At 38.3% G+C, this 14819-nt stretch overlaps 1 protein-coding gene across 1 annotated transcript in view; it reads right to left on the bottom strand.

Annotated features, from left to right (window-relative positions):
- Window positions 1-14819, bottom strand: part of NEK1 (NIMA related kinase 1) — a 152525-nt gene that overhangs the window by 99330 nt on the left and 38376 nt on the right. The window contains exons 10-11 of the mRNA XM_081091794.1: window positions 9601-9661; window positions 3261-3412 (exon numbers count right to left, since the gene is read on the bottom strand). Coding sequence (XP_080947920.1) covers window positions 3261-3412; window positions 9601-9661 — 213 coding nt within the window. The remainder of the gene's footprint in view (window positions 1-3260; window positions 3413-9600; window positions 9662-14819) is intronic.

Genomic DNA, 14819 nt, shown 5'->3' with positions numbered 1-14819 from the left:
TTATCTATTTGCTAAAAAGAATAACAAAATGGCTTCTGTAGAGCGTTTTGGTTGTTAATCATTCTTTTAAAGAACATTTGAATGACCTGGAAAAGTCTAAGCTATTTGTCCAGAACCAGTGGAAACAACAACAAAACTCCTTGCTCTCAAGAGCTTTTGCTCTGTTATAGAGGAGACGGACAGAAAGAAAAAACACATAGAGCATTAGATAGCGACAATGTGGAAAAAAACAAAGCAGAACAGAGCAGAGAGAACTCTGGGCGTGGGGAGAGGGACAGTTGTCAAGGATGAAGGCTCTATTCATAGGTCTTGAGCACAGACCTGAAAGAACTAATAGAGAAAACTACAGTTTTCTCAAGGGAGAGTCCTCCAGGAAAAGGGGATAGAAAGTGCAAACGCATTTTTGTATTTTCAATTAAGGGCTTGGACATGTTTGAAGGCAACAAGGTTCAGTTAGCATGGCTGGACTGGGAATAGCAAGAGGGGTCGAAAAGTGAGGCTCAGGGAGGTAAGGGGGCATCAGAGGGCTCTGCAGGCCATTTTAAGGGCGCTGGCTTCACCCTGAGAGAGACGAAAAGCACTGCAAAGTTCCAGGAGGAAACTGCAACAATCTGACCTTTGTTGTCAAAAGAGCATTTAGGCTGCTCAAGTGAGAACAGACTGAAAAACCTAAGTTTGAAAGCAGTGAAATCAGCCAGGAGGTTACTATTATAACCCAGGTGAAAGATGAGGGAGGTGGGGAGGACTAATGTGGTGAAAAAATAATGAGAAACAATCAGGCCATGAATGTATTTTGAAGGCAGGGTTGCTAGGACGTGATGTTGAAAGAATTCGCAATGATGACCCCCAAAGGTTTTGATGAGAACAAATGAAAGGACTGAGTTGCCATTTACTGAAAAATAGAGAAACAGATGGGAAGGAGGTGGAATCAGGAGTTCAGTTTTACACATGTTAATTCTGAGGTGCCTATTAGACATCCCATTGGAGAGATGAAGACGGAGCTCAGGTGAGAAGTCCAGGCTGGAGATACCAATTTGAGTGTCTGTTTATAGATGCTGTCAATTAGAGAGAGAGTCTAGTACAAGAAGGAAGCTGTCAGGGACATGAGGAACTTGCAAAGGAAGCTGAGATAAGCAGTCAACAAGGTAGGAGGAGAAACAGAAGAATGTAACACTGGACTCAAGTGAAGACAATGCTTAAAGAAGAAGGGGGTAATCAAGTGACTCAGAAGCTGAGGGAGAGGACAACTGCCCCCTGGACTGAACAGCATGGAGGCCACTAATGCCCTAGTCAGGAGCTATGTGGTAACAACTGAAGAGGAAGCCCTGAGCGGAATGGGTCAAAGGGAAATGAGAAGAGGGGTGGGAGACAGCACAGACAATGCCTTGGGTAAGTTCTGCTGGTAAAGGAAGCAGAGATGGATATAGGGAAGCAGCTGAAAGGAGGTATGGGAGATAAGGAAAGATTTTTTTTTTAGAGACTAAAGACACAACATGTTTGTTTGCTAACAGAGATGACTCAGTAGAGAGAAGAAATATGATGATGTAGAAGAGAGCCCAAAGAAGGAAAATAATAATATAATAATAATAATAATAATATACTAGTACACAAATTGCAGGGCTGACTACAACTAAGAACAGATCATGTAATAGAAACAAAAGCAGACTATTTCAAACGGATATGACGGACTGGAAGAAGTGATGTAGAAAAATTTTCTTCTAATGGCTTCTATTTTCTCAGTGAGATAAGAAGCAAGATCATTAGTCTGAAGTGAAAAACAAGGAGGCAAAGAAATTCATCATCTAGAAAATGGGAGAGTAAGTGGACTGAGGAAATATCATAGGGTAGCCAGAAGGTGCCCATTTGACATTGTTGGTTATAAATGTAAAGTGAGCACAGCTAGAATAGGGCAGGAGAGCTGAGATGGAATTTAAGCCAGAAGAGGAAAATATAAACTAGGAGGAAATGGGCAATGAAAAACTAACAAGTTCCACAGGTCCAAATAAGACAAAGACATTTTTGGAGGCAGTCTTTGAGGAATGCACAGAAAACATAGGAGGTAATGGTCAGGGAGTGGGATGTTTATTGTTGCAACGACAGAATAGTTGCTACTATTAATATTATCAAATTTGATGGCATATTACAGATGAGAGTTCTGAGGTATGGTAGGAGACAAGACCATTCATTGAAAGAGAACAATCAAGAAAATAAAAAGCCATGCACTATTGAAACGGTCATCATTTTGGGATACTAAAACCATCAAGAGTGATGACAGTGAGTCAGGTATTAAACTCTTCCAAAAATGAGGGTCTGCAGATGACCCTAACATGGGGGGGGGTGGGGAGGGTAAGCCGGTGATTTAGCCTAGTGGCAAAAGTGTCAGAGCTTGGGGAAGAGGTGAAGGGTTAGGAAGCAGGAAATAGTCTGGCAATGAGAAGGAAAACACCTCCCTCACCCCACCCTAGACTCAGCAGTAATAAGGGATTAGAAAGAAAGTAGTGACCAAGTAAAAGAGCTACACAACAGTGTGGTCAGAGACAAGCCAGACTTTAGAACAAGAGCAGTGAAGGCAATCTTTAAAAGATTAGAATACAAGGAATTTTGCTGACAATGCAGTATAAGTGGGCTTTGTGGATATATTTATCTGCTTGTGAATTCTCAAATACAAAAATTTCCCAGATTTTTATCAAGTGCATTACAGATTTTTACTTGTTTTACACACACACACACTCACACACACACAAATGGCTCTGCTTAGGTTGTTTAAAAAATTATCTCATGCCAAAACCGGTTTGGCTCAGTGGATAGAGCGTCGGCCTGCGGACTGAAAGGTCCCAGGTTCAATTCCGGTCAACGGCATGTACCTGGGTTGCGGGCACATCCCCAGTAGGAGATGTGCAGGAGGCGGCTGATCGATGTTTCTCTCCCATCGATGTTTCTAACTCTCTATCTCTCTCCCTTCCTCTCTGTAAAAAATCAATAAAATATATTTTAAAAAAAATTATTTCATTTATAACATCACTTTCTTTTTAACGTGCTAACTACTTTGGTTAATTTATCTACTTAATGTTTCTTTATGACTTCTGTTAAGTCCTCTTGGTTTTGGAAGACTGGTGAAAGCAGAGAGCAACAGCAATGTTCTTTAGTAACTAAATAAAAACAATCCTATGAATGTCAAGATAATGGAATTGAGCTGCAATAAAAAAAAAAGGTCAAAGTGATTTTTGTTACTAATGCCACAGTTTGTAACACGATCATACCTGTTTATTTTTTTGGAGTGGCTTCTTTTCATGTAATTTTTTCTCTCCATATTTCTTATATGTTAAAGGCACTCCATATTTAGCAGCAGGCTTTGTAATTTGCTGAGCAGACACAACAGAAGCCAAGCTTTGTCCAGAGGCTGGTCTTTTAGCTACATGAAAAGATAAAAATAATTTTTCTAGAGTTCTATATGTTAATCGTTAATTTCAAAATTCTTCAAGATAGAACTTTTCCATTTTCATAGTCTAAATAGCATGTAGTTTGAAACTTTTCATTAAACATATAATTCCTTAGCACATGTCAATGCCTTCATTATAACTATTTTTCTAAAGCCACTTTTTGAAAGAAGCAAAAGTCACACTCCTATAAGATGCTGAAATTTCTCACATAAAAAAAGTACATCCCTAAAATTGACTGTAGGTGATTACTGCACTTATTTGTGAATATTCTAGAAAGCACTGAACTGAACACTATGTGAATTACATCTCAATAAAGCTGTTAAAGATAAACTTTAAAAAGAACATTCACTGTTTTAGAAGTTACTTTCAAAAACAGAACATAAACTTCAAGAACAACTGTTAAACATTAATTCTATAGCTATGAGCAGCTTAATATTTTCTTCTTATACAATCTGAATGTCTATACTTACAGACTTACTGAAGAACACACACTTTAAAACAATTATTATATCTAAGGATCCCATGAAATAGGTACCTTTATGTACTCCTGGTGGGAATATAAAGTGGTCAAACTATCTAGAGGGCTATCTATGTTAAGAAGAATGTTTATTGAACTTTCCAAAAATTCATCTGAAATAAAAAAAAAGACCCCGAATAGCTGCAACAATCCTGAGAAAGAACAAAGTAGGAGGGATCTGAATATCAGATATCAAGCTGTATTACAAAACCACTGTTGTCAAAACTGCCTGGTACTGGCACAAAAACAGACATATAGACCAATGGAACAGAATAGAGAACCCAGAAATCAACTCAAACCACTATGCTCTATTAATATTTGACAAAGGAAGCAAGAGCATACAATGTAGTCAAGCAGTCTCTTCAATAAGTGGAGTTGGGGAAATTGGACAGATACATGCAAAAAAAAAAATGAAACTAGGCCACCAACTTACACAAAAATAAACTAAAAATAGATAAAGGACTTAAACATAAGATGGGAAATCATAGAAATCTTAGAGGAATTCACAGGCAGCAAAATCTCAGACATATGCCAAAGCAATATCTTCGCCAATACAGCTCCTAGGGCAATGGAAACTAAAGAGAAAATAAACAAATGGGATTACATCAAAATAAAAAGCTGCCCTAACCGGTTTGGCTCAGTGGATAGAAGGATAACCTGCGGACTGAAGGGTCCCAGGTTCGATTCTGGTCAAGGGCATGTACCTTGGTTGCGAGCACATCCCCAGTAGGGCGTGTGCAGGAAGCAGCTGATGGATGTTTCTCTCTCATCGATGTTTCTAACTCTCTATCCCTCTCCCTTCCTCTCTGTAAAAAAAATCAATAAAATATATTAAAAAAAAAAAAAAGAAAAAGCTTTTGCACAGCAAAAGAAACCATCAACAAAACAAGAAAGCCCACTGCATGGGAGAACATATTTGCCAATGTTATCTCCCATAAGGGTTTAATCTCCAACATTTATACATACAGCTCAAAAGGAAGATAAACAACCCAATCAAAAAATGGGCAATGGACCTAAAAAGATACTTTTCGAAAGAGGACATAAGGAAGGCCAAGAGACATATGAAAACATGCTCAAAGTCACTAATCATCTGAGAGATTCAAATCAAAACAAAGAGGTACCATCTCACACCTGTCAGAATGGCTATCATCAACAAACAAGTGCTGGCAAGGATGCGGAGAAAAAGGAACCCTTGTGCACTGCTGATAGGAATGCAGACTGGTGCAGCCACTGTGGAGAACAGTATGGAGTTTCCTCAAAAAACTAAAAATGGAACTCCCATTTGACCCAGTGATCCCACTTCTAGGACTATATCCCAAGAAATTAGAAACACCAATCAGAAAGGATATATGCACCCCTATGTTCATAGCAGCACAATTCACCATAGCTAAAATTGGGAAATAGCCTAAGTGCCCATCAGCAGATGAATGGATTAGAAAACTGTGGTACATCTACACAATGGAATACTACGCTGCTGTAAAAAGGAAGGAACTCCTACCATTTGCAACAGCATGGATGGTCCTAAGTGAAATAAGCCAGTCAGAGAAAGATAAATATCACATGATCTCACTCATTTATGGAATATAATGAACAACATAAACTGATGAACAAAAACAGATCCAGAGACAGAGAAGCATCGATCAGATGCTCAAACCATAGAGGGAAGGTAGGGGAGGGTGGGGGGTAAGGAAGGGATCAACCAAAGGACCTGTATGCATGCATATAGGCCTAAACAATGGACACAGACACCAGGGGGGTGAGGGAATGAGGGAGGGGCAATGGGGGGATAAGGGCACATATGTAATACCTTAATCAATAAAGAAAAAAAAAGGTTTATGAATTAATTTTAAAGAAATAGAGAAACAAAAATTTATACATAAGGATAAATCCTGCAGCATTATTTATTAAACTCTTACTGAAGCCTAGACAAGGTTCACCCTTAGGACAATGATACATTCAAGAAAAAGTTAAACTAAAGTAACTAAAAGAAAAGCCTACTATTTACATCTTTCAAAGATATTACAGGAGGTCAAAGAGTATAGTCTATATCAACAGCTTCCCCAAATCCTCTTTCCTCTATTTTCCACATCTATTAAGGTACCTCTCTGATCAAACTGCCCCACAGCCTAAATAGCAGCTTTCTTTTTGCTTCTTCCAGCCTGCTATCTCAGGATCTTATCAAGTGGTAAATCAATTTAAATCAATCTCTTCCTTTTTAGGAAGAGAATGGAGAAAAAAAATTAACCAGTAGTTCACAATGAAATGCCACCAGTAAACTCAGTTCTTCAAAGAATATTTAGCTGTATTAGAAAATGATCATCATATAATATTGTACTTTAAAAGAAACAAATCTTTGTTTATAACACAACCCCAATTTTCAATTGTTATACATGTGTTATTATAGGAAAAAACACAAATATAACAGTATGTGTTAAGATTCGAGGTTTTTGTTGTTGTTGTTACTCCTCACCAGAGGATATTTTTGTCATTGATTTTTATAGCAAATGGAAGGGAGGGAGGATGGGGGAGAGAGAAACATTGATGTGAGAGAGACTTCAATTAATTGCCTCCTGCACTCACCCAACCAGAGCCATGGATCAAACCTGCAACCCAGGTATGTATCCTTGACTGGGAATTGAATCTGCAACCCTTCTGGGCATAGGCTGACACTCTAAGCATTCAGCAACACCAGCCAGGGCAAGATTCAAGTTAAGTTTTATTTTCTTCTTTTAATGTTTTAGAAAGAACATATATTATTCAAATAACTTAATAAACTTTTATAAAAATAAAAAATAATATCCATTTGATCGGCAGTTTAGCAATTCATAAGTAAGTTGGGTTGAAGAGATGAGAAATATAGTATGCTAGCATTAGGTTTTCCAAACACATACTCCAAATGTATCCTGACAGGAGCTAGGAAATGTGGGGGGAAAAATTTTCCTGTGAGAGTTCAACTGTAAAACTAATCCAGACCACAGATACACAAAGTCATAACACTGTAACCTGGCTACATGTATTAACATCACCCAAGACATACTGGGTATGCCAGAAAAGGGGCCAGAGGCAGAAAAGCATAAAAATGAAGAGTCCCAAGAAACTATATGAATAGTCCCCATTCATTTTCTAGAGAAGAGAGAGAATTACTTATCTGATCTTTGAGCATTTCTCAGACTCAGATTCGAGGCTACCAGTAGGATAAGGAATATAAGGAGTTGGAGCCCACCCAATATGTAGAGGCCCATCAGCAATACAACTCCTATTTTAGCCCCATGCTATTAAACAGTTCATCCATCCAACTGCTCTTACAACAAAATAACTTTCTAATTCCTACGCAGGCTTACCCATGTGGAAAGAATGTGCTGACATGGTGCATTTCTGGCCTTTGTGACAATGAGGCTTTTAATTAAGATTTGACTTCTCATAAGGCTTGACTTTGACTGCCAAGAGAGATGTGCTGATTTTGCCGTGTCTGTCCTTGTGAATTTTATTTAGAGTGAATTGACTTGCCAAGAACTGACAGTCTCTGCACACTGAGAGGATGAGTCAGGAGACTTTAAGGAGAGCTAAGTATAGCTGGCCTTCCTGAGGCACCACCACACCACATCCAGCTTATATGGACTCAGTTTCAGGATAATGCATTCATTTTTATTCATCTGCTCACACTCAAAATGGAGTAAAACAGGAAAAACATTGTTTGAAAACAATATACTCAAAAAAACAACAACCATGTACTCGCCCTGACTGGTGGTGCTCAGTGGTTAGAGAGTCGGTCTTTGCAGGACACGGGTTCAATTCCTGGCCAAGGGCATGTACCTGGGTTTGATTCACTCACCCCTGTCAGAGGAGTACAGGCAACCAATCAATGTGTCTTTCTCACATTGATGGGGTTTTTCTCTCTCACTCTCTCTTTCTCTCTCTCCCATCACCCCTCTCTCCCTCCCTCCCACTCTCTGGAAAAAAATATCCTTGGGTGAGGATTTACAAAAAAAAGAAAAACAAAATACTCTTCAAATCTTAAATAATGTCCACTGATTTTAGAAATCCATTCTGAAGTCATTCTATATGCAAAAAAAATATTTTTCCTCTCACACAAATACATGCATATATATATATATACACATGGTATAAAAACCATACCCACAATGCTACAAATATTCTACTGTTGATGGCCATATTAAAAAAAATTATCCTTGATAAAGTACCTAACTTCACATTAATTTATTTTTTAAATTATAGGTTATAAAGTATTTCTCAAAGAAAAATATTTTACATAAAGATGTAGGCACTTAGTTAAGACATTTTAATAACATTCTGTGACAATGTTCTCAGAATATCACCTAAGCATTTGATAAGGACTAAAAATTTCAAAACGGATGCCACTTGATATTTTATAGTTTTCATTTAAAATATTTACTTTACATCCGTGGAATCTAGACCAGACTCCCACAAACAGTGAAACTTAACAAAAGGCCTGTGTACAGATGCATCACACCATGAGCTCCTCAGCCTCACTGCAGGCTTCACTCAGTGTGGATATGCTGCCTTAAAAAAACTCTATCTCATTAATGGAATGGGAAACCCATCACCGAATGACAACCAGAGAAGAAACAGAACTACCATTAAAGTGGTCATTAAAATAACTACTCCACCAAAGAACTTGTGTGCATATATGCACAGTCCATGAACACAGACAATAGTGTAGTCAAGGCCTGGGGTGGGGCTGGAACAGGGAGAAAAATAGGGGACATCTGTGATACTGTCAACAATAAAAATAAACTTAAAAAAATAATAATTAGTCTGCATTTAATGCATATTAACCAACTCAACAATAGTTTCAGTACAGTGTCTTAAAGCAGTTTTTGGTCATGAAATATAGCAAGGCATTGATCAGGCTTTATTTGCTTATCTACAGGCATTTCTTAAACCCTGGGAACACCCTCAATGTCCCGGAAATTTTCAATACATCATCCATGGATGGCATTTCTTACAGCCCAGTGATTTGCAGTCATCATAGACCACTGTGCGTAGCTGGTGCTGCACACACACTGACAAAGGCAGACGGAAGTGGCCTACATTTACAGGGACTGACAGAAACACTCAGTGGAAAGTCATACCTGAGTGTGGTGATAATGTCGGGACACCGGACTTATACTGAATATCACATTCAGAAAGCTGGGAGGCTGATAGTGCAGTACTAGCAGAATACCAAGTTATAAACTGCCTCTTCATTTTTCCTCCCCCACTATCATTTTATTAATTCTTTAAAAAAAGTTTATTTTTAGCTACAGTACAAGGAACAATAATATATTAGTTTCAGGTATACAATCTGGTGATTAGACATTTATATAATTTACAAAGTGATCACCCCAATAAATCTAATATCCACATTTATATCTAAGACAGATTTCATTTAACTAAGGCAGACAAAAAAATAAAAATTTTGTGATTAATTAATCAGAAGGTATTATATATTATCATATCATAATTTAAATATGCATTTCATCTGGATTAAGTTTATCTATAATTATACCAATTTATTGTGTCTACATATATCTCTAGTATAATTAGTGAATATTACTACTTAGTATAATTAGTATATTAATTATTGCAAACAGATTAAAGGATTCATTAAATTTCATTTACCTGGTATAAGCTGCGCTCCACCTTTGGAAAATGTTTTTAGACAAAATTCTTCTGCAATAAGCTTAGATTGAAAGAGGGGGTTAAGTAAGTAAGAAAAGATTTTAACTTTTAAAAAAAATACATTAATCACAATGCATTTTTTCCTTCCTCAATCACATAACCCATTCACCAAATTCCTCTTATGCTCACTGCCTCCCAAACTTACCAATTTATTTTTACTTCTCCAAACAAGCTTTCTTTCCAAATTAACCTAATGTACCACAAAGGCCCCCACACACTGCTTGCTGTTCTATAGATCAACAATTTAACACAACTACCTCCTATTTGAAATAACCTCTATATTCTGTGTGTATCCATATCCCTTATTTCAAACCGATGATGTATTTTCAATACATCATCCATGGATGGCATTTCTTACAATCCAATGATTTTCAGTCATCTTAGACCACTGTGCATAGCTTCATTACCCGCTTCTCAGATTAACCGCTCAGTTATTTCAACGTAACTCTGAATCTTCTCAGCATCTCTAAGTTTTCACTCTTATCAATATATAACTGTAAACATTATTGGATAATATTTAAATATTCCAACAAAATTTAACCTCTCTCTCTCTCTCGTTTTGTTAATCCTCACTTGAGGATATTTTTTCTTTTTTTCCTTCTTCTTTTTTTCCCCTAAAGCCAGAGGATTATTTATTTATTTTTATTTTTATAATCCTTACCCAAGGATATTTTTCTATTGATTTTTAGAGAAAATGGCAGGGAGAGAGAGAGAGAAAGAGAGAGAGAGACAGACAGACAGACAGACAGACAGACATCGATTGACTGCCTCCTGCACAGGCCCTGACCAGGGCCAGGAATCAAGCCTGCTTCCAAGGTACATGCTCTTGACCAGAATTGAACCTGGGACCCTTCAGTCCACAGGGCAACACTCTATCCATTAAGCCAAACTGGCTAGGGCCAGAGGATATTTTTTCCATTGATTTTTAGAGAAAGTGGAAGAGAGTAGGGAGGGAGGAAGAGGAGGAAAGAAAGTGAGGGAGGGGGAGGAAGAGAGGAAGGGAGAAAGGAAAAGAGAGAAACATACATCAATGTGAGAGACACACACTGAATGGTTGCCTATTGAACCTGCAACCCAGGTACGTGCCTTTGACTGGGAATCAAACGTGAAACCTTTTGGTGTGCAGGCTGACGCTAGCCACTGAACAACATCCAATACCAGCCAGGGCAACAAATGTCTCTTTTTACTATTTACTAAAATATTCTATGAATATTTTATGAACATATTTTGAGAAGCAAAAATTATTAGTGTTGCCTGCAAGTAATTTTCTCCCCCTTACTACATTTGTTCCCCTCTTTAAGTACAAACTATTACACCAACAAAGATTTAATTCAATTTAAGTCTGCTCTTTTTTCTTACTGGGTGGGGAAGCAAGTTAATTTTTTTTTCAAGAGAAATGAATGTTGGTGGATAAAATATTCCTACAGTGGCAGTGGACCTGAAGTCCAACAGGCAAAAACAGTAACTGAAATGGTTGTCTTTCCCAGCAAGGATCCCCTAAAGCAGTTCTCAAAGTCTCATACCAGCAGAGTCAGCATCACCAGGAAAGTATTAAGTATGCACATTCTCAGGCTCCACTTCTGAACGTGCTTTACCAACTCCAGGCTGCTTCCTATTGGGTAATTTCTTCCATTGTTTGAATTTGAGTCTTTCTTTTCCACAGTGTGAATGCAAATATGAATTGAGAGAAGGGACATGTAGACGCCAAGAAGATTCTGGAATCACTATGCTGTGCTGTCCAATAGAATTGCTACCCATATGTAGCTATTTGGATTAAAATTTTAAATAAACGTAATTTGAAATTCAGTTCCTTAGTCACAGCAGTCACATTTTAAATGCTCAATAAGCACATATGTCTAGTGGCTACAAAGTCGGATAATGCAGATACAAAACACTTCATCATCACAGAAGGTGATGGACAGCACTCAATGGAGTACCTAGTGAACCAGAGATTATTCATGATTTATCAAGCCACACCCAGGAAGAAGTTTCTAGAGTGTGCAAGACTGAGAATAACAGTTCATAAGTTGCAGTAAAGTTCATAATTTGTTTGAAAGTTAAAGCCTTAAAAAATGTATCACACACTTTCTCACTAGAATACTGAACAAGTGATATTACAGTCATGTATCACATAATGTTTTTGTTTCCCTCAACAACAGACCGCGTATGTGACGGTGATTACCATTTAGCCTAGTTGGGCAGTAGGTTCTATAACCTAGGTTTGTGTACTCAATGATGTTCACACAATGACAAAATTAACAACGCATTTCTCAGGACATACATCAGTGGTTAGCGACACACAATTGTACAGCAGAAAATAAGTCTGAAGAACAAAAGATAAAAGTTTTCATGAAGAATGAAATCTCAGTGGTGCTTAAATAGCAACAGGGAGCTAAGAATATACTAAACATGTAATGTCAACTACTCCGTTTGTTAATAATCACAATCTGTCCTTTTTTCTTTCCATATTATAAGTTCTACATAAATCAGGGTCGAGTGTTTTCTTTTATTGCTGGCGAGTTGAATTCCAGTGCTTCAGCCTTAAGACTGTATGTCCTAACTGCTGGTAATGGGGGAAAGAAACCCTAGCAAGGTTAAATGAAGTCATTCTTTCTTCTTTAGTACTTGCCAAAAAAAAAAAAAAAAATAGTACATTGCATCATAAAACTGTCCTTGAAAATGTTATTGATAACAAAGGAGTCTCATAAATGACATCCACATTTCAGAGACTGTTTCTGTATCCTATACAAGTCAATTTTAACTTTCAAGTTTTAATTGGCTTTCTTGTTTACTAATGCGTTCTCCTGGTAGTAATAAATCCACATCTCTGTTTTCTGAAGAGTGTTTGTTCACAGTGATGTTCTGTTAAGCCAGAATATATATGACACTTCCCTCACCTCTCAAAAGCATATAAAAGTAATAAACTATGATTTTGCTAGATGTCTAATTACAGAAGAGTTTAATAGTGATCACTTAAATTGACAAATAGCACACAAAACATATAATGTCGAATAATTCCGGTTTCAGGTGATCGTACTAATATTAATAACTTATGCTAACTGATTTGCTATAAATTTTTATAAGTCCTGTCAGAATAAAATTCAATTCAACTTAACAAATATTTATTATGCACCTACATGCAAGTACTACAGGAAATATAAATCAATAATCTATTATACATATGTGACCAAAGAACAATGAACAAGTAGAAATGTTGTTGCCAGGCACTAGTGATTGAAAGATGGGGAATAATTGGTTAATGGGTAGAAAGTTTGCTCTACAGGGGAAAAGAGATATGGTGCTAGATGGTGATGATGGCTGCACAGCACTATGAACATATTTAATACCACTGAACTGTGCATATAAACATAGTTAAGATAATAAATTTTATGTTATGTATATTTTACCACAATAAAAAAAAATTGGAAAACAAAATAAACCCAAGAGACAGAGGAATGATTCTGTTCTATTGTGATTTATAATAAGAAATACAAACCAGCCAGGTGGTTGGAATGTTGTCCTGTGCACCAAAAGGCTATAAGTTCAATTCCCAGTCAGGGCACATACCTAGGTTATGGGTTTGATCCCTAATCAGGGCGCATACAAGAGGCAACTGATCTATGTTTTTCTCTCCCACTCTCTCCAAAATCATTAAAAGAATACCCTTGGATGAGGATTAAAAATACACACACACACACACACACACACACTAGAGGCCCAGTGCACAAATTCATGCACTAGTGGGGTCCCTCGGCCTGGCCTGCGGGATCAGGCCAAAACCGGCTCTCTGACATCCCCCAAGGGGTCCTGGATTGCCAGAGGGCAAGGCCAGGCTGAGGGACCCCACCGGTCACGATCAGGGTCAGGGAGGGACATGGAGGTTGGCCAGCTGGGAAGGGACCATAGGAGGGCTCCAGGGCATGTCCTGCCAGTCTTGCTCAGTCCTGATCGGCCAAACCCTAACAGCAAGCTAACCTACCAGTTGGAGCGTCTGCCCCCTGGTGGTCAGTGCACATCATAGCGACTGGTCGACCGGTTGACTGTCTGCCCTCTAGTGGTCAGTGCATGTCATAGTGAGTGGTTGAGAGGCCTTAGCATAGCAGTAGCATATTACGCTTTAATTGGTTGAAGGGACAACTGGATGACCGGACACTTAGCATATTCGGCTTTTATTATATAGGATGATCTTCATCCAGTGCCTGGCACATACTAGTAGTTCCTAAAAGCTCAGAATTTCCTAACTGTAAAGTGTGCAATGGTGTCTTTTGTTATTTATCACAGGCCCCCTTCACCACACCTGAATTTTAGTTAATAAAGTGACCTTAAGGCCTGGCTGGTGTAGCTCAATGATTGAGCATCAGCCTATGAACCAGAAGGTCACGATTTGATTCCCGGTCAGGGCACATGCCTGGATTTTGGGCTTAATCCCCAGTGTGGTGCATACAGGAGGCAGCCAATCAATGATTCCCTCTCATCATTGATGTTTCTATCTTTCTCCCTTTTCTCTGAAAGCAATAAAAATATATATTTTTTTAAGGATGGAGGCTGGTTGACAGAGAAACACACCAAGTGATTAGAAGGTTGGATTTTTAGTCCCACTCTCCCCTCCAGGAGAGTGGGGCTGGAGGTCGAATCACTCACTAAGGGCCTATGATTTCATCAATCATGCCTCCATTATGAAACCTCCATAAAAAATTCAAATTTGGACTGGTTTGGAGAACTTCTAGGTTGGTGAACATGCCAGGAGGGTGGTATACCCTAGATCCACAGAGACAGAAGCTCCTGCACTCTGACCCTGATGAACCTTACCCTATATATTTCTTCCTCTGACTATTCATCTGTACTCTTCTAATGTCCTTTATAATAAACTGGTAAATGTTTCTCTGCATTCTGTGAGCTACTCTAGCTGATTAATTGAACCCAAGAAGGGGTTGTGGGAACCTCTGATTGGTCAGAAGCACAAGTGACAACCTGGACTTGCAGTAACTTAAGAGGGGCAGTCTTGTGAGACTGAGGGATCTGAAGCTATCTCCAAGTATAGTGTCAGAACTAAGCTGAATTGTAGGACACCAGCTGGTATCATAGAATTGCCTGCTGTGGGAAAACAACCACACATGTGGTGATCAGAAGTTAAGGATTAAGTGTTAAGAGGAGACAAA

The sequence above is a fragment of the Myotis nattereri genome, assembly GCF_964212035.1.
Source record: "Myotis nattereri genome assembly, chromosome: 5".
NCBI classification, from domain to species: Eukaryota; Metazoa; Chordata; class Mammalia; order Chiroptera; family Vespertilionidae; genus Myotis; species Myotis nattereri.
The sequence above is the reverse complement of the archived record's forward strand: the minus strand, read 5'-3'. Positions and strand labels throughout refer to the sequence as shown.